Raw genomic sequence first — 25,561 nt, 5'->3', positions numbered from 1 at the left:
GCCAGGCAGGAGGAGGAGGAGGTGTAGCTTGCTGCGGCTATAGCTGGAAGAAGAGAGAGGTCACCACGAGGTCAGGTCTTAAATAGCGGGGGTAGGCGTGGCTTAGTAGTTGACCTCCGTGATGTAAGGCGGCGCTGGTTGACCCAGACCACGAGGCATACACTGGGGAATTCGCGGGGTCGGCTACTCAGCGACAAACAGCGTTTGTAGCGGAGAAATCCACTACAACCCTACGCTGTTACATACTCAATGCTAGTGGCGCTACAACGTGTATTCATTGTTAGAAGTGCTACTGCATATACTAGGGAGGATAGACTTGTATTAAGTCACCCCTTGTCCGTTTATAGTAAAGCTAGGCGTCTGACTACTGGCCGGAGTAAAGGCACCAACTTATTCTGTCACTACATGAGAAAATCTACATGTAGTTATATTTACAAGTTTTCGATAACTTTTGATTCTAACTATACTTAATACAACATTAGCAATTGGATATACAGGAAAGATGAGACAAATTAAGCAGCCGGTTGGTGGTGAAAATGACGCCGAAATTACACCGAGATTCTATTATAATTATATTAAGTTAAGCTCACCAGTTCCCAGTCAGAAGAGACAATAGAAAATGTGAACCATGCCATCATAGTTATATAGTAATTATTATATTATTACTACTCCAGTATACAGAACTGTACTCACTATACAGACTGAAGAGGACGCTATTTACCTTGTGCTATCAATGATATTTATTGATTTAATCAACTGAAGTTGAAAGTAATTATTATTAGAATATACTAATGAAATCTATATATTGATGTACAATCTGATATTTATATTTATAAGACTGGCTATAATTTTGAGCCAACTGGGCTATAGCGCGACATGCCAATCTGGCAACACTGTAAGAGTTGGTGGTGTGATCTGTGTCAGCCCGTGACCGTGGGAGTGTTGCGTCACAGCTACCTCAGCCCCTGACAAGAAACTATATATATATATATAAAACTTCCATTACTGCAAGAGTGGCCGTGTGTAGCACCACACAACACGTATATGAATATCATCCGGCAAGTTCACCACCTCTTTCGTCCAGGAGTGAGTACGAGAGAATAGGTCTTGAATCTCATTAATTTATTGGAATTTGAGGAATCACGGTGGTGGTGATATGCCTTGAGTGGCAAGTTCTGACATCTTGGTGTTATTTCAGTCACACTATCAGCTGGTCACTGTGATACAGTTAGTCTTCGAGTACAGTAAGACGTGAAGTCCGGTTCAGTATTTACTTTATCCTCAGAGTCCAGTGTTACAGCCAAAATTTAGGTCAGTGTTATCTTATTTCGTCAGGAAATGTACAGTACGTCACATTAAAGGGCGTTGCCCAGTTACTGCCATGTCATGTGATACTGTTCTTAAAGTGTCACAACTCAGAAGTGTCAACAATGTTTATTCCTTTATGGTATGTGCAATTCCAAAATTGTACTGCTTTATTTACAGAATTTTGGGGACATACTGTATAACCATTTTTAACTCGTATGAATTGAAGTTTTAATGTTATTTATTCGAACATCCAGTGGAAGTGTGTGGCTTAAGGGGAGTGGATTGATCCTAGTGTCACCTCAATATAATCCTCCTTAGATGTGGATCATCGTAAGTGTATCCTCCACAGGTTATGTCACTTTAAAGTTCACCCTAAAGTTAACATAACCTAAGCCCCTACAGGTAGGTAAAATAACCTGAAGGGCTATTCTTCAGAAGATCCAAAGAAGTTAACCAACATACATGTGCATGTTATTTGAGTTGTTTTGAACCTGATAAATGCAGTCACTCTAATACATTTGATTAGAAGTGGTTAGAATTTGCTTGCACAATGGATGAGAAATTGAGGTAAAATTTTCATTTCACACAACCATGAAATCTTAAGAATTTTATCTTTGCAATAAATAGTTTAGACAATTATAAGACACTTTTCTTCTATGACGTTTCCCTCGCAAATGACCTGAAAATTATCAAACCTAACTTAACCTCACCTCTTTAGATCCCCCCCCCACCCCCCAGGTATACAGTATATTAGTCATTTGCGAGGAAAATTTCATTAACAAAAAATGTCTTAGAATCGTCTAAACTATTGATTGCAAAGATAAAATTCTTAAGATTCCATGTTTGTGTGAACATAAAACAATCCAGAAATTGAATATACCGGTACTGTGATGTCTTTATGATCCAGAATTCTGAATGTCACTGCCAGAATTCATTACACAGGAGTTAAAAAATGCACAGAACATAACAAATTCCAGTTTAACAAATTATATTCCATATATATTTTGTTTCACAGAAACCGGAGAAGAGTGATAATATACTTTAAATAACCTTTCTTAAATTTAACCTGAGATCTTTATTGTGGTCAGATATCAAAACCAAAACTGCAGAGCTGTCAACTGGAGATAATTAAAATCAGCAAAACCTAATCTTCATTACTTGTCAACATGATTCAGTTATTATGCATATCATGAAGATTAGGAGTGCAAGCTTATTTTACCAGATGATTAAATACCCTAATGATAACCTAACCAAACCTAACTTAACCTAATCTGACTTAACCAAACCAAATATAACTTTATCTATTTAAGGGATTCAGGCTCCTTTGGTTGGTGGTTAGTGACTTATTGTAATGTCTAATCCATTATAATTAACTTTTAAAAATTTTCTCAGTGGTTTTATGTGCAGTCTTGGAACCTGCACAAATTTGGAATACAGTGACCCCTCGTTTAACGAACGCCTAGGTTAACGAACTGCCTTCCATAAGGATCTTCAATTCGGTTAACGAACAAAAATTCGGTTAACGAATTTCTTACGAACCGACCTCAACATGTTTTCGCTTGCACTGATCGGGCAACCAGCTTTAGTATCAGTCTGCCAATACATTAATTGGTTCTAGGGCTTAAATTCCTTACTATTTTAGTAAATATCAAGAAGTTTATACTATTCAATAATTTTAAAAGTTTAATATTCAATTTTTTAGTCATTTTAACAATTATTGAACATAATTGAAGGTAAAGTGACTAGTTTAATGCGCGGCATCCAGCCTCTTAACACAGCAAACAGGAGTTAGTCTCTCTCTGTTTTCACTGGAGGTAACATCTTGCTTGAGACTCTCTTCAACTAAACGCTTTTTTTCTGTGTTTCCAAGCAAATTATTGGTCATTTTGAAATATATTTTACATATTGACAATATATAATGCAGTGCAGTGTTGATTTAAAGAAAATAATCTTGAAATACACCAAGAGAACTAAAATTTTATGGGTGAAATGGTGCCATGGGGTGACTTCTCTTCCACCCCAATGCCTTCTCTTCTTCCTTCTCCTCCACCCCCATTCTAATTCCCATCATCATCATCATCATCCAGGAGCCTTCTACATACACACCTCAAAGTAAGTGAACTTTTCTACCATTTTTGTTGAATTTTGGCAATTTTCGGTGAGCTGGAACCAATTACCCAAAAACCCATTGAAACAATGGTTTCGGTTAACGAACTTTTCGGTTAACGAACGACCTTCTGGAACGGATTGAGTTCGTTAACCGAGGGGTCACTGTACCGTACTGTACTCAAGGCTATGGCATAAGTTAATTATGAATGTATTTAACATACTGTAATTTAATGAAATCTAACCATCTTAGATTAGTTATTTACATGATTATATTTAGTCAGGATAGGTTGATTTTATAATGTGTAGATCTGCACAAGAGATTCCATGATCAAGTACTGTATGTTAGTGACTGGTAGACATCTGAAGCAAACATTGGATCACCTGAAGATTAGACTTCCTGGCTTATTTCTCCTGAAGGTTAACTACCCCAATGCTTCCAGAGGGTTAGGTTTGTACATTAGCTTTGGGGTGGTTAATCTTAAGGTGAATAAGTTGGGGTATCTAATATTCAGGTGTCCCCTAAAGTTATACTGTACTAAAAAGAAGAGACAAGGATGTTGTTTCTGGGTACGTATATCATTATTGACAACAAAGTTGAAGGACCCAAACCTAACCCACTTAATGATTTTACAATACAGTTGCTCAATAGAGACATTTAAAGTGGGTTAGCTTTAGTTGCTTAGATTTCCTGTCATCAGTAATGGTGTTGCCAGAAATTGCATAATTTTTAAAGGATATCCTGTTATTTTCCTCTATAGTTAGACTGTTCAAGCAAAACTTACTTACATTAGATCCTTTATATAATTCCAGAGTCCTTGTGCTCTACATTTTTCTTGCACTTATCCTCTCCCCTATCTAACATAACATAATGCAACAGTGTTCTAACACATATTATTTTGGTAAATTTTTACAAGTAGACACTCATGGATTTTTTGTTGAGCAGTGTGTTTTTCCGATGATTTAGACAATGTTAAGACACTTTTTTTCTGCGATGTTTCCCTCACAAATGACATAAATATACCAGGGAATCCAGGGGGTGGGGGGGAACCCCTGGTTAGGAGGTTAGGTTAGGTAATTTTAAGTCATTTGCAAGGGAAACATCATAAAATAAAAAAGTGTCTTAACATTGTCTAAACCATCGGAAAAACACACTGCTCAACAAAAAAATCCATGATTGTCCACTTGTAAAAAAATACCATTTCACTATTTCTACCACTTATCAACTTATTTACTGTTTGGGCAGTTGGTCTGTTCTTTGTTAGTTTGTTTTGATCTTCATTGTCCAGTGTTAGTACAGGAAGAAACTGGATTCGGTAAGGTCACACTGGATAACACCCAGCTCACTTCTGACCCAGGCAGGCGATTGAACCCGCGACACAGTATTGAGAAGCATGCACCTTACATCCAACACTCTCTCTCTCAGCTAACCTAATGTAATGCAGTACATCAGTACAGTTAAAGCATTTATTGTAAGGTGTTTTATGATGCATGGAATAGTTAACGCGTTAGCTTTCCCAGGCTGTCATTAAAAAATACGACATTGTACCACGTCTTGGAAATAACTGTTGGACAACACAGTCTTCAGAAAACAATAAAATTAGGAGAACTGTTATTTGGACACAATACGGAAAGAAATAATGAACAAAATATATAGAAAATTATGGAAAGAAAGACAAAAGGGAAATACAGTCAATCAGTCAATAAGAATAAGACAAAAAATCGGGCCCGTTGTAAAGGTAATTTCTCCCGGACTTTGAAACCACATGTAACATTCAACAGAAGAGCTGTACACTTCTCTCGTGGCTGTGTTCGCATATTTACACACGCAATACGACGAATTTCAGGTTCGTTTAAGTCTTAATTTTTGCACTTACAGAACTGTAATCAACTTGTTCACCCTTATTAAAAGTATCTTATGAGTAATGACATTAAAGTTTTAATCATATTTGAGTAATTCTCAATATTGTTACACCAAAGTCACCAACGACTAATGAAATCGGACAGCGCCCACGTAAAAATGGGCGGAGCCAAAACTGGTTTCAACTTGGCGCAATTCTATTCAATTTTTTCACGCCATACGCTTTGTTTTAGGTCCTATCCAACATACTACCGTATGTACCTGTAGAATTATTTTTTTATTATATCACAGTTTTTTTATTGCCTTACATGCCCCCAACTCTTCAATATCAATCAAAATATTCTCCATAAGCGGCCATGATCCGCATATTTTCAGTGGGAGAAATCGCTGATTGGTTGTTAGCTATTTGGGCCACTTGGGCGCTGCACAAGGCTAACCCCTGATCGAGGTGTTAGCTTTTCCCTCTGAATGTCTCATGTGCACAAGTCAAAAGCAGCGTCTGCGCATACAGAGTTTTTTTTTTTACGGGGATTAGCCCACCCAGCCATAGGTCACTGACCCACATCGGGGCCTGGGGGGCGAAAATGTAATAAACACCGTTACTTTAAGGTAGTACTTGTACTGGTAAATTGCCCATGCTATTTAAACACTTATTGAATAACTTTCCCCATTTTCTCATAACTTTATTGCTTCTTTTTTTCAGAAAAACTTTGGTGTGAGAACAATGGACCTCTATGAGCCAAATGTTGCCACTAAAAAGGCTACATTTGGCATGTCATGATTTTGGTTTCCCGAGGCCCAGTTCGGTGCTGCCCCCGGAGTCATCAGGACACGGGTAGGCTATGCCGGTGGGTCCACGGTCCACCCAACTTACCGTAATATGTAAGTAAATGCCTTGGAATATTTTCTGTTAAGAACTCTTATGTCATGGCCACCCCCTTGAGGCTTCTCAGAAAAAGAAGAGTTTTTTATAAATTTATTTACATGGTACTGTAATTCCAAACCTTTTGTAGTGTCCTAGCATGATTCTACTCGTTGCGGAAAAAGTTGTAGCCATATCATATTTCTCTTCACTGAGTATACTGTATTTGAAATTTATTAAAAGTTAAGGAACCCTGTAAAAGAAATGGTCATGTTTGTCTTCAAATAGGATTGAACAATAAAGTCATATTTTTAAGGCTCTTAAGTTTTTATTGCATATTTGTCTTTATTATTGAATCTGCAAAAGATTATGTGGGTTGACATTTGATACAATGCAGTAAACCCTCGAAAGTTTGGATATTTTTGAGGGAAAGGTGGTTTGTACTTGCTGATTGTTCGGACTTTTATCAAGTGGGAGTTCTGGGGGCCACTGTGCAACTAAGCAGTGACTCACTAGCCCCTGATGACACTTAAATTTGTATTTTAATGTGAAATAATTGTCACGTTTGTTTCCTTTTACATTTGTCCTTTATATATAGTACAGGTTGTACCTCTCTAGTCCGGCAACCTCGGGACCTGACCGGTGACAGACCATGGAAATTTACCATTTTCCTGGATAGATGGTGACTTGTGCTTACGCTTGGAAGCACTAGCACCACTTTCACTGCTTCGTGGTCTCTTTGAAGACATATTGAAGGGTTAAATGTTGTACAATAGGCTCTCAAATTTTGCGAGTTTTTAATTCGACGTTTTTTATTTGGACACAAAAAAACACTACACAAATCAAAATTTCAACGGCGGAAACTCGAATTTTGACGGGTTTGAGTGGCCCGCCAACGTTCAGACGTGCACAAATCGTGTAAACAGCGTCATTTCTCTTATGTACAAAAGATTCATTATTGTTTATTACTGAATGCCTTTTTGATTGAATTAATGTTTGTGTGCAAAATGAACTATACAATTCATTAATAATACGTAGGATATTAAAACACGAGGAAACGAGACGGCATTGTTTTCGGTGATTACAAAACCAGTGACTGACTGGTTCTACACATAAAACTGAAGAAAATGAGACCCTGGTTGTAGCTGTAGTAAAATTAATGTAAAAAATTAATATGGTTGTTTTCAGTAATGTTATTTAATGTTAATAAATGGAACAATATACTAAGTAGCTTACCATTAATGGTAAAGAAAAAAGTGAGATCACGTATGTAAGTGCGCACACATGAAAACATATCGTCATCACTAGGGCCCGGATAGTTATGCATTTGCATATATCATATGCAAATGCATATTTTGCGTGATTTCTATGATAAGTGCATATTACCTAGATAACTGCATATAAATGCATATTTTGGTAAAATATTCATCTGGCAGTATCTCTTTGTTGCCACTGAATGAGCACACGTGGTACTGGGAGGTGAGGTGAGGTGTGGTTAGGTGAAGTGAGGTGAGGTCACGTCGCTTTAATCTCTCGTTTCCACACCTGGTCATGACTCATTGGACTAGTGAGTTAGTCAGTCAGGAGCAGTGCTGCTGTGTGGAGCTACTCTCTTCTGCTGCTCGTGAAAATGCCAAAAGTACAAAGAAACCAAAATGAAGTGCTGAGATCATATGTAAAGGAATTTGATGCATTTACTACTGATGGAAGTGTACTGTTTTGTAAATATTGTGAAGCACCAGTGACAGCGAGCAAGAAATTTCAAGTCCAACAACACCTTAAAACAAGCAAGCACATCCGACTCGAAGCTGTTAAGTCCAATAGTGCACAAAAGGAGCAACAACTACTTCTTGCATGTTCCAGTAAGGCTTTATAAGTGGCATTTTTAGTGCATATAAATGCATATTTCCCCTGTTTTTAGTGCATATTTGCATGCATATTTCATGGTTTTTTAGTGCATAACTATCCGGGCCCTAGTCATCACTCTACATAAGAATATGAAAGCAACACTTATTTACTGTTCATATATATTTTAATTAATGTTTCTGAATTTAAAACAAAAATTATACCCACCAGTGGTGGTAAAGTTCAAAACATAAGGACAGCCAATGTTGTTGTGTGTGTTTTTACCTGGATGACGAAGTTGCCAAGTCATCAGGTTCAACTCTAGCTGAAGCTGTACAACATAAGAACTTTTTCTGTGTTGGTTTTAGTTTTTATTTAACTTTATCTGTGTTATTTTCGTTGGTTTATTAGGATGTTGCTTTATTAGAGGTAGTAATTCGCCAAAAAAGTAGGGTAAATAAAGCAAAATTTAGCCAAGCATCGAAAGTACCAGACTCAAATTAATTTTCTCCATGGGCAAACTAAAATTGTTCCGGACCATAGGAGTTTCTGGACCACAAAATGCCGGAATAGAGAGGTACAACCTGTAGTACAGTTCATTAAAAAATTAATTTATTCTTTATTAGATATATTACAGTACTTTGTCATTATAATATATACTGTATTATCTTTCATGCGGATATTGTACAGTGAGCTAATCTGCCTTGATATAGGCTAATAGGTATGAGATGACACTTTCATGTATAAACGTGCTAGAGGTGGGGGGGGGGGGATTGGCCATTGCTGTATTTGCATTTGTTTTTATTTATTTATTATTATATTCTCATATGATCAGCCTCTTATGGTGTATGTTTCATCATAAATAATACAGTAGAGTCAACCCTCGCTTTATGCGGTCCCACTTTACGCATTTCCACGTTTATGTGGTACCCTGCCGAACACGGAATGCTCACTTTCCGCGGTGCGTGTACCCCTTTACGCGGAGAGCGGCTGGCGGTCCTCTCGCGCCGCGCCATTTTTGGATCCAAGTCTCCCGCCATATTGTGTAAGCGGCGTGAGTAGGTTGCGCAGTGTATGTCTTTGTTGCGTTATCGGTGACGTCATATGACGTAGCAGACTGATTGGGCAAAGCATCCTTACCTCCCTCCCTGCTAGCTGTGATTGGTTTAATGTAGTACTATGACGTGCCCCGCCGCGGGAGCGTTCAAGCCCCTTGACCTACAGCGTCAGTTACACCCCTCCCGGCTACATCGTGTATATTGGTATCCATTGTTCCATAAGAATGCTTTCATTGGACCACCACCACAAAGAAACCTTGCATTACCTGGACCCAGCCGCCCTAAGCCAAAGGCAGGTTGATCTCGCGCGCCAGCATGGTGTTAACGAATCAACTATCAGGACAATTAAGAAGGATGCAGCCAAGATAATGGAGCACATGAACATCACAAAGTCTACAGGTGCTTCTATGATCAAGTATTTCCACAACCAGGTGCTTCTCAAGACGGAAAAATTACTTGTGAGCTGCTTGGTGCATCAGGCGCGACGGAACACGGCGGTGGACACGCGCTCAGTTAAGGAGTATGCACGGGAACTGTATGCTGCAGTGTCATGAAAGATGGGAATTACAGAGCCCAAACCCTTTAATGCTTCCACTGGGTGGTTACAGAGGTTTAAGAAGAACAAGATCACCAATATCAACATTGGTGGTGAAAAAGCTAGTGCTGACCGTCTTGCGGCTAGGGAATTTCCTCCGTTTTTACGTGAGATTATGGAGGAAGGACAGTACACCGACGACCAGGTGTTTAACATGGACGAATCTGGTCTTTTTTGGAAAATGCTACCTTCCAAGACCTTCGTTGTTAAGAATGCCAGCAAGTGTCGGGGCTGGAAGTTGCAGAAGGAGCGCATCACCGTCCTGTTTACCACCAATGCCTCCGGTACCTGTAAGCTCAAGTTATCGGTGATCCACACAGCACGCAAGCCACACGCCTACAAGAGCATGGACATGACCAAGCTAAATGTCCACTGGCTGACCGAACGTAAGGCGTGGATGTTCTCTACACTGTCCCTCTCCTGGTTTGATGACTGTTTCGTTCCCGATGTGAAGAAATTCTGTGAGCAACAGAATGTGCCAGTCAAGATTTTGTTGCTGCTTGACAACGCACCAGGACACTCGCCCCTCTGTTAGATCGTCACCCCCAACGTAAAAGTGGTCTTCCTTCCTCCCAACACTACATCTATAATACAGCCCATGGACCAAGAATTGATCTGTAATGTAAAATCTGCATTCTCTGCTAAAAAATTCAACCTCCTGAACGACTACACCAACACCAAGGAAGAGTTGCGTAACCTGAGTGACACCAACACCGATAGCAAGAGCGAAGACGACGAGGATCAACAGTTGGCAGAGCAAGAAGTACTTTTGAAACAATTCTGGAGAACATTCAACGTCAAGAAAGCTGTGGACTTCTTGGTGGAGTCATGGGATCAGCTGTCTGTAGCAACTGTTCGTCACACATGGAGACATGTGTTGCAAGGCATTCCGGGTGTTAGGCAGAGTAAATCTGTGACTGGTGAGGTTCAGACTGTTGCAGTAGCAGTGGACCTTGCCAGAGAAGCTGCGCAGTGTGTTTCAGCTGCAGGCTTCTCCGAGACCTCCAACGACGACATCCTGGAGGTGATAAGGGATCCTGATGTGACTACCGACGAGATGGTAGATGATGATGACGTCAGTGAAGAGGCAGGTGGTGCGTCATCCCAAGAAGAACGCCGCTTATCCCATAGTAATGTAAGGGGTGCCATCGAGTGTATCGAGAAAGTCAAGCTCCTCCTTTCCGACAACCCTGATGCAAACAGGTATGAAATCTTTACTACCCAGCTGTTGCAGACTATGGAGCCCTACATCAAGGTTTATCACGACAACATAAACACCATTCGTCAGCAAGGCATAACCGAGTTCTTCGCCCGCAACCCACCACAGCCAGCCCAAGCCAGTGGTAGTAACAGAGGCAGAGACAGTGATGATGACTTTGAGGGATTTGTCAGGGAGGCACTAGTAAGTGTGGATGACACCGATGAAGACTCACCTGAGGGCCAGTAGCCTGCCCTTTGCCTCGGAACCAGCCTCCATTCCCCTACGCCGACCCATCTCTTCTGCTAACGTAAGTGTTAACCCCAACCTTGTTTTTTTCTAACCTAACCTTCAGTTTATTATTCTCTTATTGATTGTTCCCTTCTATATTATGTGTGGGTGAATACCATCATAAAGTTAAGATGTTATTTTTAGTAAAACGTACGTATTGTGTCGGGAAAAAGTGGAGTTTGGGGGTCGGCCCGGTCTCTATTTCAATTAATCCCATATGTTATGTTGTTCACTTTACGTGGGCCGCCGTGGGTTCAATTAACCGCGTAAAGTGAGGGTTCACTGTATTAAATAATAGAAAAAATATAATAATTTGTAATTTGACTTCAAAATAAAAGGACAAGCCAAATCCGAAGGTAATCCTTGGTGGTCCTGGGGGTCCAACCCCCCCTTTTCATAAAAAAATTCCAATACTTTTTCTTTAATGCAGTATTGTACTCAGGCGTTTTTGTATAGTAAAACATAATTACTATTGACCTCAGAATATCTCCTAATATCAAGTGCACATGGCCTTAAAATACCTATGACATTGGTCAGATTTAAAAAAAACAATTCTGGGCGGGCTAACAGCGCCTGCCACCCTCCAGCTGGGTGGGCTCGGTGTGCTTGTCATGTTCCCCACCCACAACTTTTCAGACTTGCCCATTTTGCTATTCCTGTATCTGCCCCTGTAATCTCTTCCCTGACGGTCCTGACCACACACCCCCTCTCTCCTTAAAGGTGGGGGGTGGGACTATTTGTTGCCACATTCGCATTTGTTTTTATTTATTCATTTTTATATTCTCGTATGATCAGCCTCTGATGGTGTATGATTCATCATTAATAATATAAAAGTGGCTGAATGTGTGTTGAACTTAAAGCTAACGAATCACAGTGCAGCATTGTGGATGAGTCCATTCTAAGAGTGAGGGAATAAACTGCTCACTCACGTGTCCAAGAGGAGGAAAGAGGCCATGGGATTGCTCGTTGATGAGAATTTAAAGTGACCCCATGCGACAGGAATTTCAAACAACAAATATTTAAGGGTTAGGACAAATGTCTCTTGCCCAGAAAGAGTCCTGACTATCCAAAATTTGGACTTATGGGGTCTGGACTTTTGAGGGTTTTCTGTATTTACTGTATAATATGAATTTCTACCTAACCCAGATTATAAACTACAGTAGTTGGAAAGAGTCAATTATAACAGCGCTTGAGTGGAATAATTAGAATGGTTACGTACCCATGTTTGTCATTGATGTTTTTTGTGGTAACTTAAGCCAAATCAACCCAACCCAGCCTGACCCTGCATAACCTAACCTAAAGTAAACTGTCAATGTAAGTCATGTTTTCCTTTTTATCTTACAGGAATGATCATACTGAAACTGTGGACTTAGACTATGATCCTGAGCAGACAAACTATCAGACTCTTCTGTCCATGTTCTGGAAGTACCACGATCCAACCTCTAAATGTACTCGTCAGGTAATAATGTAGTTAAAGTTGAATTACTGGGTATGTGCCATTTTATCTACAATACCACATTTCCTCTAGGGAGCTCCTCTGAGAGGATGGCCACAGCCTCCAAGCTGCCCTACCACTATTCCATCCAGCTCCCTCTCAAGGCATATGCTGTCTCCTCCTTACCCAGTAATATTGCTTCATTACCTTTTAATTTTCTTTGTCATTCTATGTTTTGACAATCTTTCTCACTACACCACTTAGCCATTCTGAACATATCATGTGCTTCACTGTTTCTCACACTTTCCCTTCTGTTAATTCCATATCCATTCCTCTCTCAACTCCTTTCTGTAGATTGAAATTTAGAGCAATTTGCCTCTACTAGGCCATGTTTCTTACCATGTCAAGGCAGAAGGCATGTTCCATCCCTCAGTTCCATCTTCACCTTTAAGCTTGCATTCCTTTCCTTAATGATAGATTGATAGTTCCTAACTCTCCACTAACTCTCTTTCCATTTCGTTCACCCTCATTTCACTCTTCATATTTATGTACTGTATTGTACTGTAGTAACATTTTTATATATTTGGATTTCCTAGCCTCAAGTGATTCATTCATCACAATTTTATATACAGTATTTCTTGTTGCTCAGTTTCTCTATTCTACAGTACAGTATGCAGTATGGTTTACCAAAATCTATCATATCAGACTCCTTCCTCAGAAATACCATTGCTTTATTTATCCTATCATTTTCCTTTAAATCTCTTACAAGAACAGCTAAGCCTTCTTGTTTTCCTCTTTAATACATTTCTACCAGTACTGTACTAACATTGCTAATCAAGAATTCATATCTTTCTTGTGGTCTTTTCTCACTATTATTTTCCCTCTCCTAACAGATGTACAGGTATCTCTCCAGTGCCTAATATGTCCAGCCTATCATCCATGGGATTTTGCATTGTTGCCTTCCTTGAATCTTCTTTATTTAATCCTTTGGTGTTATACCTGTACTACCTGTTTTATCTCTCACTGCCTTCTTTGCATGTCTACCCTTTTTTTGACCACCCATGAGGAGTCTATCTAGGAGGGCACTGCAATGCTACCCCTGAAGGATGTGTTGGGGCATCTTTCCAGTCAGTACCAACTTGTTCTCCACTTTACTGATTTAAGAACTGGTAACAATACTTGTGTTGTATCCCAACACTAACACACAGAAAAAGACCTTTCATTGTTAATTTTGAAAAAACAAAATGCAAAAAAATCACCTGAACCATAAAATTTTAAAATTATAATTTGTATAAAAAATTAAACTCAATTCATAAAAAGTCCATTAACAATTTACAATATCTTGTTGTCAAGGATTAGTGGACCAAAGCAAAGATTGAATTTGATTTTTGGAAAAGAAAGATTAAGCTACTTCAAAATAAAGTTTGCTCTAAACTATTCACCACATTGGTCTTATGTACTCAGGGTTGTGCCTCCTTGTCATTTTCATGCTCTCCCAACTGGAAGGTAGGGTGGAGCTTGGCCACTTCCTTAAGAAGCAGCCCGCTATGCTACACTTTGCAAATTTTACTGTTTTTTTATTGTTAAATGTGTCTTTGCTCAGATACATGTGGCACTGTCATCCTTATGATAACATACAAACCTCATTGGTTACACTGCTGCCACTGTTAGGGGGTTCCGTTACTGGATAAATTACTGGTTATGCTAAAAAAGTAGACAGTTGTGTCGTTGCCAAAAACCTCGTGCGTAGATATGTTTGGCTATTTGTTAAAAAAAAGTCTGGGATTGAAATTAATTTTGCCATCAAAATTTGCTAGTTTCTGAATTACTGTACATAAAGCTTCTTGCACTGTGCAAGGCATCCTGTGACATTCATTCATTGCTGTTATGTACAGTGTACTAGATTGCTAGTTGATTAAAGTACATGTAATTGTAAAGAACAACTTCCATCTGAAGAGTGTGAGTGGAGAACAAGATCATTTATTAAAGCATGTATGTTTGAGGTATCAGGAAATCTGTTGACATGTGATTACTGCAGGTGATGACGGATGTAGATGGTACAGACCTAACCAATACAGAGTTTAGGACGATAAAAGTTGCTGCAAAGCATGAAGGCTCTTGCTGGTATTGCACTGACTGCATAGTCAAGGTGAAAGAGGCAATTGCAAGCCATAGGGGAATGAGTTCCCTAGGGATGAAAATAGATGAAGCTGGATCCTTGCTGGTTGCCAAACTTGAACAAGTTGGGAAAGAGATCCTTGCCAAGACTGAGGAAGTAGCCGATAGAATGTAGGTGTTAGCTAAGAGTAGTTGTGCTTAGGCCTTAACAGGGCCACGGGAGGTGGCGGAGAGTAATGCAGTAATCACATGTCAACAGATTTCCTGGTGCCGTTTCAGTCCCAGGTTTCATACCCCTCATGGTTGTTGCTGTTAGGAAGGGGTGGGGGTGCAGACTGTTATCTTCTGATTACCCCCCCCCTTTTTTTTAGTTCTCCTCGACGAGTTGTTGGTATATATGTGATATCCCTATGTACACTGTATCTTGCTATGAATGATGGATCATATGTCCACTCAGTCCTTTAGAAACACTTCTAATTGTTGGTTTAATAATAATATTGATCCTTATTATTACTGTGATGATTTCTTTTACTCTGTGTCTTGGTAGCATGGCCTTAGCATCAAGGTCCCTTTAAAAGCCCCGTTCCGCTGCTTGGGTACAGGCCGTTATGGCTAGTGTCATCCACCGATCTAGCACAATTTATTTCATCTGAGCAAGACTGATCGCCCAATAGGCTAAGGAGCCAATCAGTGGTGAAGAGGATAAAAGTAAAAAAGAACAGGTTCTACAACAGCTAGGGACTCTGAAGAAGTGTGTTGAAGAAATGGCAATTAGCGGACCTACTGTTAGGGGAGAGGAGGAACAACGGGAACGTTTCCAGTGCAGGAACAATGTAATAGTTTTTGGAATCCCTGAGAGCCAGGCGGAGGGAACTGAGAGTAGGATAACACATGATAAGATGCAGTTTAGGAATATATGTACAGAGGTTCTGAATATGCCCTCAACCCTTCAGGATGTGAGGAGACTGGGACAAAAGCAGGGGGGGGGGGGACAAGCCTCGCCCCCTCAGGATCACACTAGTGAGTGAGGAGGAGAAATGGGAGGTTATTCGGCAGGCAAAAACTTAGCAAGGAGCGAGGCATTTCGGAATGTATTTATTCACCCAGATCGCAGGGTAATGCAGAGAGAACAGCACAGGAAGCTCCTGCAGGGCTTGAAGCAGAAGAGGGAGGAGTCAAAGAGGAACGGGGACGGGTGTACATGGGTTATAATCAGGGGGAGGGTAGTGAAAGCAAGTGTGGCGACACAAAGCCAGGGGTCAGCAGCGCATCCTCGATACGCTCTACCCCCCATCCGGGAGGTGGGACCAGCTCCGCCTACCAGACAGGGGGAGGGGAGCGTCATATAAACAATGACATTTCTAACCACACCCTGCAAAATACAGTGTACTTAGCAAATGCTGCAGCTTCTGAGAATGGAGGGGGGCCAGAGTTACTACTAAGAGCAGATATTACCGAGAACATATTCTGGCTTGAATGTCATATACGTACACTAATACTGACATGTTCCTTGATAAGAGAGAGAAGTTTGAAACACTACTGAAGGTACACCAACCTGATATTGTAGGAGTTGTAGAACTGTTATACAAGAGCAGGAGAATCGACCCAGAGGAATGTGAATTCAGTATTGCTGGATTGACTCATTTGCGAACCTTTCTCAAGAAACTTGCAAGAGGGGGGTGAGGTTATCTATGCTAGGCAAGACCTTAGAGCCAGCCAGGCGAGGGTATAGGGAAAGGATGTTTTTGAAGAATCCAAGTGGTGTAAAATTAAACTAAAGGGAGGGGACTAACTTATCATCAGGTGTATCTACAGGTCCCCAGACTAGCCCACTAAATCAAAGGAACTTAAGAGCCTTAATAGACAATGTAGCGATGCTCAACCCTAGCCACCTCCTTATCATGGGGGACTTTAACTAAGGTGACATCGACTGGAGAAACGAGTTCACACCCAAAAGACTTGAATAACCCTACTATTCTTTTTGTAGAAATTCTGAGAGATAATTTTCTGTTCCAACATGTTAAAGACCCGACACATTACAGAGTGGAGCAAACGCCCAAGCCACTAGACTTCATTATAACAAACGAGGAGCGTATTGTGGCCAAACTGGAACATATAGCCCCAGTTGGCACCAGTCACCATGTAGTGTTGTCATTCAGATTTAACTGTTACCTAGTTCATGATAAAGTCAGGCTAAGGTGGAAATATTACAAGGGAAATTATGACGGGATGAGGGAAGAGATGAGGGGTATCCACTGACCTAACTCACTAAGGCACAAGAATGCTGACACTATGCTGAATATCATAATTAGTAAAGTGACCCATTTGATTGATAAATATATACGAGGGGATCCCTACACATGAACCATGCGGCGGTTGACAAAGTTAAGAACAAAACCCAGGACAGGAGGATGTATGCAAGAGCCAGAAACCAAGCAAAGGCAGTGTGTAGAAGGGCTGAAAAGGAGTTCCAGAGGCTGGTTGCAAGCGAGGTCAAGTCAAACCCAAAGGTGTTATACCGCTATGCAAAGTCGAAATTAAAAACGCGAGTAAGAGTATCAGACTTGAGGCTTGAAGATGGTAGTTACGCAGATTCTGACGAGGGTAAAGCTGAGGCATTGAACAGCTTTTTTCCGTGGTGTTCACAAGAGAGGATGCTATTAACCTTCCTGCGTTTGAGGACAGACGGTTCGACACAGCACTGACCTACATTGTGTTCACAGAATAGGGTATAAGAAATAAACTGTCAAAGCTAAAGGTCCATAAGAGTCCCGGCCCTGATAAAGTGCATCCCAGAGTGCTAAGAGAGTTGTGCAACGAGCTTGCCGAGCCCCTGAAGATCCTGTTCTGTAAATGCATGGATGAACAAAGGGTCTCCAGTGATTGGAAAATGGCTTATGTGAGTCCTGTCTTCAAGAAGGGCAATCGTCACTCCACGAACAACTATAGACCGGTGAGCCTGACCAGTATAGTATGAAAAGTACTTGAGAGTATTATCAGAGATGCCGCGATGGAACATCTACTATGAAACAACCTTGTAAAGGATTGCCAACATGGTTTTATGCTGGGGCGCTCCTGCTTAACACAATTGCTCAAGGTATTAGATATTATATTTACCTAGATTTTGCCAAGGCTTTCGACAGTGTACCCCACGAAAGGCTGAAAATCAAACTGGAAGGGTATGGAATTCGGGGAAATGTCCTAGTGTGGATAGAAGACTTTCTACATGACCGCAAGCAGTGTGTGTGCTGATTAATGACACGAAATCATCTGTACCTGTAACAAGCGGGGTACCACAGGGCAGTATATTTGGCCCAATGTTGTTTGTTTGTTTCATAAATGACATGCCTGATGTTGTACACTTCTCCATACAAATGTTTGCGAATGACGCCAAGTTATTTTGGTAAATCTAGAACCAAGCAGACTGTGAAGAGCTGCAGAAGGATATCTGTGAGCTCCAACGGTAAGGAGGCGTATCATATGTCCCAACGTTATGAAGAAACTGCACTATTTGAGACAACGTGAGAAGGACCTAGTTGTGTATGGTGACAATGAACTGAAGTTCTTGGGCCATTGCGGGAAGAAGGTAAATCAGACAAATAAATTATTGAGTCTTATAAGAAGGTCATTGAGATATCTAGACTGTCCGTCCTTCGTAACGATCTTCAAGAGTGAAACGCTTCCCCATCTGGAGTACTGTCACTCGGTCTGGTCCCCGAGATATGCTAGGGACTGTCATTTGGTTGAAAATGTTCAAAGGAGGGCCACCAGACTGGTGCCTGCACCTCAGCTACCCTGAGAGATTGGAGCGCCTGAACTTGCCTAGCTTTTACTACAGACGGGCAAGGGGCGACCTAATTGAGGCGTATAAGCATCACAAGGGGCACTACTCAGTCAAGTGTCCTAACCTGGAGCTGGCAGATGCTTGCCCCACAAGGGGTCACAGCTCAAGATTGAAGAAGCTGCAGGTCCAGAAAACTGTGAGGGCAAACTTTTTCAGAGTGAGAGTTGTGAACTCTTGGAACAATCTGCCAGAAAGTGTTGTGACGGCACTGAGTGTGAGCTCTTTCAAGACCAGACTTGACCAATACTGGAGCAGGTTTAGGTACATTCAGGAGCCGGTGCATGCCTGGTACTTGCTAACAGTGTGTAACAGAGACGTGACCGATCGAACAAGCCGCTAACGAGCCAATCAGTGGTGAAGAGGATGAAAGAAAAGTAAAGTAAATGTAATACATCTTGTAGGAACAGTGGAAAACAGAGTGACATTTTCTTTCATATGGACTATTTTTTTTCTCTAATATTAAGATTGTCTCTTGACAAGTTGCTCCTTGTCTATAGTTAATTGCAGGTGCATCCTCACAGTAGATACTAATATACATCATCATTATTAAGTGTTTACTGGTATATATCTGAAGATCTGCTTCCTCTCATGGAGAGACGGGCAAAGCTCACAGACTCATAACAGGCATTTTAATGATGTACTGTACAGGTACTCCTCGACTTAAGACCTACTCGATTTACGACCACCCAGACATACGACCGCCTCGGTCTTACCAAAAAAAATTCGAGTCCCGACGTTAGTGATTGCGCTGTGTACTGACAAAATTTGTTTTTGTAATTAATTTTAAAATGGCTGGCAAGCTTAAAAGTGAGAGTTTTGTGGTGCTGAGAAGAAAAAGAGACACCCATTTTAGATTTTCTATATTATTTTCTCATTTTTGACTTACGACCTGGAGTTGGGTCCCTAACCCCGTCGTAAGTCGGGGACTGCCTGTACGTGTATTTTGCAAATTTTTTCTCTTTTATTTTTAAGTTTCATCAGAAGAATAATGGTGCCAGCATTTTTTCTGTTGGATGATTACAATATATTGCTGTATGACGATCATCCAGCTGTGATACAATGATATGAGTAATTAAGTATGTCACCTAGGTTGGTGAGTTTTAAGGTGACTAAAGAGACCGATACGGGACCGGCAGGGTCGTTCACAGAAGTTGCACATGTGGATGGCTCCATCTAGTACAGGAGGGGCTGCGGCATCGTCTTTCCGGAGCGGGCACTTGTCTGCCTCGGTTTGCAGTCGGGTTAATTTGAAGGTATTGACACCTTCCCTTGTGGTGCTCCTCCAAGCGTGGAGTGATCGTCTCCCAGGTGAGGGGGTCAATTTGACACTTGTTCAGGTTTGTCTTAAGACTATCCTTATACCTTTTCAGTTGCCCACCAATGTTATGTTTACTATTCGTTAGCCGATTGTTAAGTAGCTGTTTTGGCAGTCTACTGTCGTCCGTGCGGGTAACATGGCCAGTTCTACGAAGATGTTCATGGATAATCTTAGTCTTGATGTTCCTACAGTTGGTGTCAGCGAGAATACTGGCATTTGTTCTCTTGCCTTCCCAGCAGCGAACTCGGAGGATGGAACATAAACTACGCTGGTGAAAGTTTTCAAGTGCTTTGAGGTGCCTCCTGTATGTAACCCATGTCTCACTGCCATATAGCAGGGTGGGGAGGACCACTGCTCAATATACGGGCAACTTTGTAGATAATTTCGGCTCCCTCCAGCTGAAGACATGGGTACGGAGTCTGCCAAAGGCTTGAGATGTACATCTGATCCGATGTTGAATCTCTTCAACGATGTCCAAGGTGGTGGACAGATGGTAGCCGAGATATTGAAAGTGGGTAACATTAGACAGGGTCGTACCATTAAGCTGGGTGGATGGTGGAGGTGTGGCTGAACCAGGGGCAGGCTGAAGGAGAATCTGAATCTTACGCACATTCACCTCAAGGCCAAAGTGTGCTTTCGCATCTACATAGGTGTTCAAGATCTCTTGTAGGTCGTGTTCAGTGTGAGCGACAAGGGTGAGGTCATCTGCATGCTGAAGTTCAGTAATGGAACCTGCTGATACCTTTGTTCCTGCTTGGAGTCGTCTTACACCTATTTTGAAAAGATCCTTCATCTGGTACTCTATGTCCACCCCGCCGGCTAAGTTGGCTCTGGCACGAGTAAGGAAGGCAGCCACATATCAAGAAGCGTTAAACATACTGACCCTCTCGGCTCTCACTGACCATCACCATGACCTCATCTGCAAATTTGGTGAGAAGCTTCTGCACCATCCTTGACACCGGCTCCTACTACCACCCGAGATCCCTCATCCGAGAATTGCTGTTCGACACCACAACCGCATCCAGCCCATACGAGCACGAACTGATCGCTATAAGAACAGCCCAGTCCCAACCATTGTAAAAATTAATGATCAATAACTTGTAATCAACCTATGTATTCACTCCCAGTCCATCTTACTTTTTGCACTGTCACTATGTTGAAATGCCCTGTAGTTTGAGCTTCTCCCCATCTAGTTATTATATATCATATTTGTATCACTTATGTTACTTGTATATTATTTGTAAATCAAGAGACCCATTCCCCAATTATGTAACTGTATATTTCCAGCCTTCCTGCTGCCATGCTCTTTCAATAAACCGTTAATTATTATTATTATTATTATTACACACACACATAAGAGAGTGGGGGAGGGGTCATAGATATTATTGTAAAATATTTTTATATCTTTCCTAACAGTATATGTCGGCCATCTTTTTCCACGACGAGGAACAGAAACTCTTGGCTGAGGAGTCCATGAAGGCTGAACAGAATAAGATTGCACGCCCCATCAGGACCTCCATCCTCCCTGCCAAAGCTTTTTACGAGGCGGAAGAGTAAGTCGTCTCATATTAAATATCTTTGTACCGTCCTAGAGTTTACTGTGAAAGTTGTGATGTTTTATATTTCTATCCTCTTACCTCTGTATCCTTTCTATGAAGTGGACAAATACCGGAAAGGAGTCTTTTACATTGCATGTCTGATGTCAGGACATTCCTAGGGGTCTCTTTAAATTGAAAGAGTAAAATGTGTTGCTAGTTTTGTCTTTCATCTATAGCCTATTACAGTATTTAAAGTTTTTACATGGTGCAAGAGTATTTAATTTTCTCTTTTGATCTATCCTTGATGCCCTCCTAAAGAAGAGGAAGATGATGACTTGGTTGCTCTAATGCCAATGCAATGTTTACATTTGAAATTGGGCATCATATGTTGGCCTTCCAGGTACCCTCTTAACTGGCAAGGTAGGGTCACAACTCCATGAGGTAATCAAAGACTACCCTCAAGTGAAGAAAAAATCTAGTGCGATATCCACTGACTTGGGAGTATATTACTGCTATCCCATCATAGGATTAAAACAAACTTATATTAATTGCTCTGTTGCTCATATGAGGCCACTTAAATTAATACAGTATTGTACTGTACAACATCCCTCGTATGAGAACACCCATGTTTTAGAGTGCTCTCAAATTTTAAGCTTCATAAAGCTTATCATGTGTCTCAGTAGACCTTCTCATGCTACCCACACCTCAGTAGAGCTCTCAGTTGCCTTTGTCATCATACCAGATGCATATTCATCGCTTACAGTAACATTCTCCGTTCTCTCCCTATTCACTCGGCCTCCACACACTCACTTAACCCTTTCAATGTGAATCCTGAGTAGGTGGTAGGTACCCCCAGTGTAAAGGAAAAGTTGAAAATTTTAAACAAAATACAGTATATTACCTAAGGTTGCATCATACTTTATAAAAATATATTTTTGCAATAACTAACAGTATATGACAATAATTTGAGTGAAGAAGCACACAAATATACATGGACACTCAAATTTTTCATCTTCTGAGGTAAGGGAATTTACAGTAACTGACGAAAGGTTATGATAGTCCAGTCAGAATACCCGACGTTGTCATAGTCAGGTGGGATTACTTGAAGCAGGGTAAGGTACTTACTCTGTAGGTAATCTGACTTGAATACACGTGTGCTATCGGCCATGAGTGGGTAGACACTGGCAGGCCTAGAGATAATTTGTGTGCAGTGGACCCCTCAGTACATGCCAACTGATCAAACGGGATGAGTATCTGGCAATGAGATTCAAAGTATGGGTGGGAAAGGTTTTACCGCAGGTGTTGTTTATTGCATGTGGTTCGGCAATTGCATCAAAAGTGTTAAAACACTCCACAGTGGCCAAACAAGTGTAAGCTCTGTAAATTACTGTACTGTATTTATCTTTTCTTTTTTCCTGTATGCAAATCTTAACTTTTATAAAAATATCAAGTATTTTAAGAGGATATTTTCCCCGACAGGTACCAATAGCCACAGTTTAAGGGTTAAGTATCTTGATAATATTGCTATCATTCTTTATCCTTATCATGATTTTCTATAATTTTCTGATTCTCTTAACATAATAAGTGCTTCCTCATGATGTGCTTTATAAAAATTTACCCTTAAATCTTAGCATTTATAGTTGTATTATCTCTATTGTTTCATAGATCCTTATTAAATGCTGAGCATTTCCCTTTGCACACAGTATAGATGCTTTGAAATTTTATTGAAGAAAAGACAGTACTATAATTTATAAGAGGCACCTCTTCAAGTCTTATAAAAGCTGAAGGGTTAACCATGTATGAACACTTTAACTTGTGTGTAGTGAAGAGAAGACAAGTGAGTTTAGTATTTCAGAGTTAATTGTCTGTACTTAATGAATCTTGCTTCCTCACAGCTACCATCAGAAATACCTTCTTCAGCGCCATGGCTTGCTCATGAACTCCCTCGACATCGACCCCGGAGAAGATTTAATTAAGAGTCATGTCGCTGCTCGTATCAACGGCTACATTGGAGGTTTCGGGACAGTCTCTCAGTTTGATAAGGAATGGCAGAAATGGGGAATTAATGATAAAATGGCTGAATACATCCGTCAAGAGGTAATGTCTTCCTTTCGTGGATCGTGCTAAATTATAGGCCTTTATTTTTCTTTGGAGTAGAAAAGTTTATGAAAAAAGGGCATAAGTTTGGTGAGTTAATGGATCAGGTTTGAAATCCTACAGTATGTAGTACAGTACAGTATATCACTTCACAGTAAAGGGCTCATAATAGAAACATTAGATTTATAGATGTACTGTATTGAAAACAATTGCGATGCATTAGAACTACAGTAATGTTTTACACTTAGAGATAACCATTTCATGCTGTTATTTCATACTAAAGTACGGTACTATGAGTAACTGAATAAAATGGGTCATTTTAGAAATACAAAAGTTGCCATCAAATTTACAGTTTATTTTTTACCATTTTTAGAAAGTATTTGCCAGTTCTGAAGATTGACATGAGCCCTGAATAAAGATAAACAAGTACCTCGGTACTTGATTGGTAACTTCTAAAACATAGCTTGCTGCTCTGTATATTTCTGCAAATTTAGTACATCAGGATTTTGTGTATATTCTGTATAAGACTTTAAAGATTTGATGCAATAGAATATAATGTACTGTACAGTACTGTGCTACAGTACTATGCTTACAGTATGTTTTTGTCTTTGGTATTGTATAATATATGTATGTCTTTTCACTGTCCTAAGTCCTTCAGTAATTTCATGCAGGGTGACCATGATCAAGAGCAAATTACCAATTATTCACCATCATTATTGCAGTGATCCCTCTGTTAAAAAATGCCTTGGTTAACGAAATTTCGGTTAACGAATTACCTTCCATAAGATTCTTCACTTTGGTTAACGAGCAATCCCTCGATTAATGAATTCCTTACGAGCGCCCCTCAACATGTTTTCGCTTGCTCACTAGCTGTCGTATTAGTCTGCCAATACAGTAATCGGTTCTAGAGCTTAAATTCCTTACCATTTTAGTAATTATCAAGAAGGTTGTACTATTCAATCATTTTAAAAGTTTTATATTAAATTTTTTAGTCATTTTAACAATTATTGAACATAATTGAAGTACAGGAAACTAGTTTTATGCACGCCAAACAGCCACTCAACACACCAAGCTTGGCGTCAGTTTGTTTGCAGGTTCAGAGGAAGGAACATCTTGTTTGAGACTCTTCAACATAAACCCTTTTTTTCTGTGTTTCCAGTCAAATTATTGGTCATTTTGAAATATATTTTACATATTGATAATTTATAGCACAGTGCAGTGTTAATTTAAAGAAAATAATCTTGAATTTCATCAAGTGAACTAAAATTTTATGGGTGAAATGGCAGTATGGGGTGACTTCTCTTCCACCCCAATGCCTTCTCTTCTCCCTTCTTCTCCACCCCCATTCTAAATCCCATCATCATCAACCAGGAACCTTCTACATGCACACCTAAAAGTAAGTGTATTTTATTGCATTTATTTTTCGTTTGTATGTAATTTTCGGTGAGCTGGAACCAATTACCCAAAAACCCATTGAAACAATGGTTTCGGTTAACGAATTTTTCGGTTAACGAGCAACCTTCGGGAACGAATTGTGCTCGTTAACCGAGGGACCACTGTACTGTATAACATACAGTACTTCCTCTTCTATGGTGCTTCCCTTCCACAAGGTTCCAAATATAAGTTTATTATTGTTTGATGTATCTTATCTTCCTCAATATAAAATTATACATTGAATTTACCATGAAGGAAAATACTCATTACATTCATTAAGTTTGTTGTGAAAGGACATGTTCACTATAATTATTTTTACCCAGAATGTTTATTTAGTACATTCTGCTTTTACTGTTGTTAAAAATTTTGTACGCTGGCCTGGAAAAGCCATAGGTTAAGAATGATAATCATGTAAATGCCAGTCCTCCCTGCTCAACTCTCCAGGCCAAACTGCACACAATCAAATGCAATAGAATTTTGTGTGTGCTCTTGGTGTCATGCTCAAGAAATGGGTAAATGGGACTTATCCCAGTACAGTATTGCTTTTTTTTTTTAATGATTTTCTGTTCTAGTTAATGCTATTTTTCTGCCTCCTTATATTATAAGAGATGAGAAAGATTCATTACTGTACAATATCATGCGAGCTAAAGGAA

At 40.2% G+C, this 25,561-nt stretch overlaps 1 protein-coding gene across 4 annotated transcripts; it reads left to right on the top strand.

Moving 5' to 3' along the window:
* Nucleotides 1-901: 901 nt before the first annotated feature.
* LOC121857708 (peptide methionine sulfoxide reductase-like) lies at nucleotides 902-24,104 on the top strand. 4 transcript variants are annotated; one of them, XM_042353795.1, is made up of 5 exons: nucleotides 902-1,086; nucleotides 5,979-6,157; nucleotides 12,469-12,583; nucleotides 21,256-21,392; nucleotides 23,273-24,104. In XM_042353795.1, coding segments are annotated over exons 2-5 (486 nt in total). In that variant the 5' UTR covers nucleotides 902-1,086; nucleotides 5,979-6,155; the 3' UTR covers nucleotides 23,505-24,104. The 4 variants fall into 4 exon arrangements, with proteins under 4 accessions (XP_042209729.1, XP_042209731.1, XP_042209730.1 ...); XM_042353797.1 differs by having other exon boundaries at nucleotides 902-1,090; XM_042353796.1 differs by lacking the exon at nucleotides 902-1,086 and adding an exon at nucleotides 1,165-1,311.
* Nucleotides 24,105-25,561: the final 1,457 nt, after the last annotated feature.

Source organism: Homarus americanus, unplaced genomic scaffold, assembly GCF_018991925.1.
Source record: "Homarus americanus isolate GMGI-L3 unplaced genomic scaffold, GMGI_Hamer_2.0 scaffold16712, whole genome shotgun sequence".
NCBI lineage: Eukaryota > Metazoa > Arthropoda > Malacostraca > Decapoda > Nephropidae > Homarus > Homarus americanus.
Note: the sequence above shows the minus strand (reverse complement) of the source record. Positions and strands in the feature narration are given on the sequence as shown.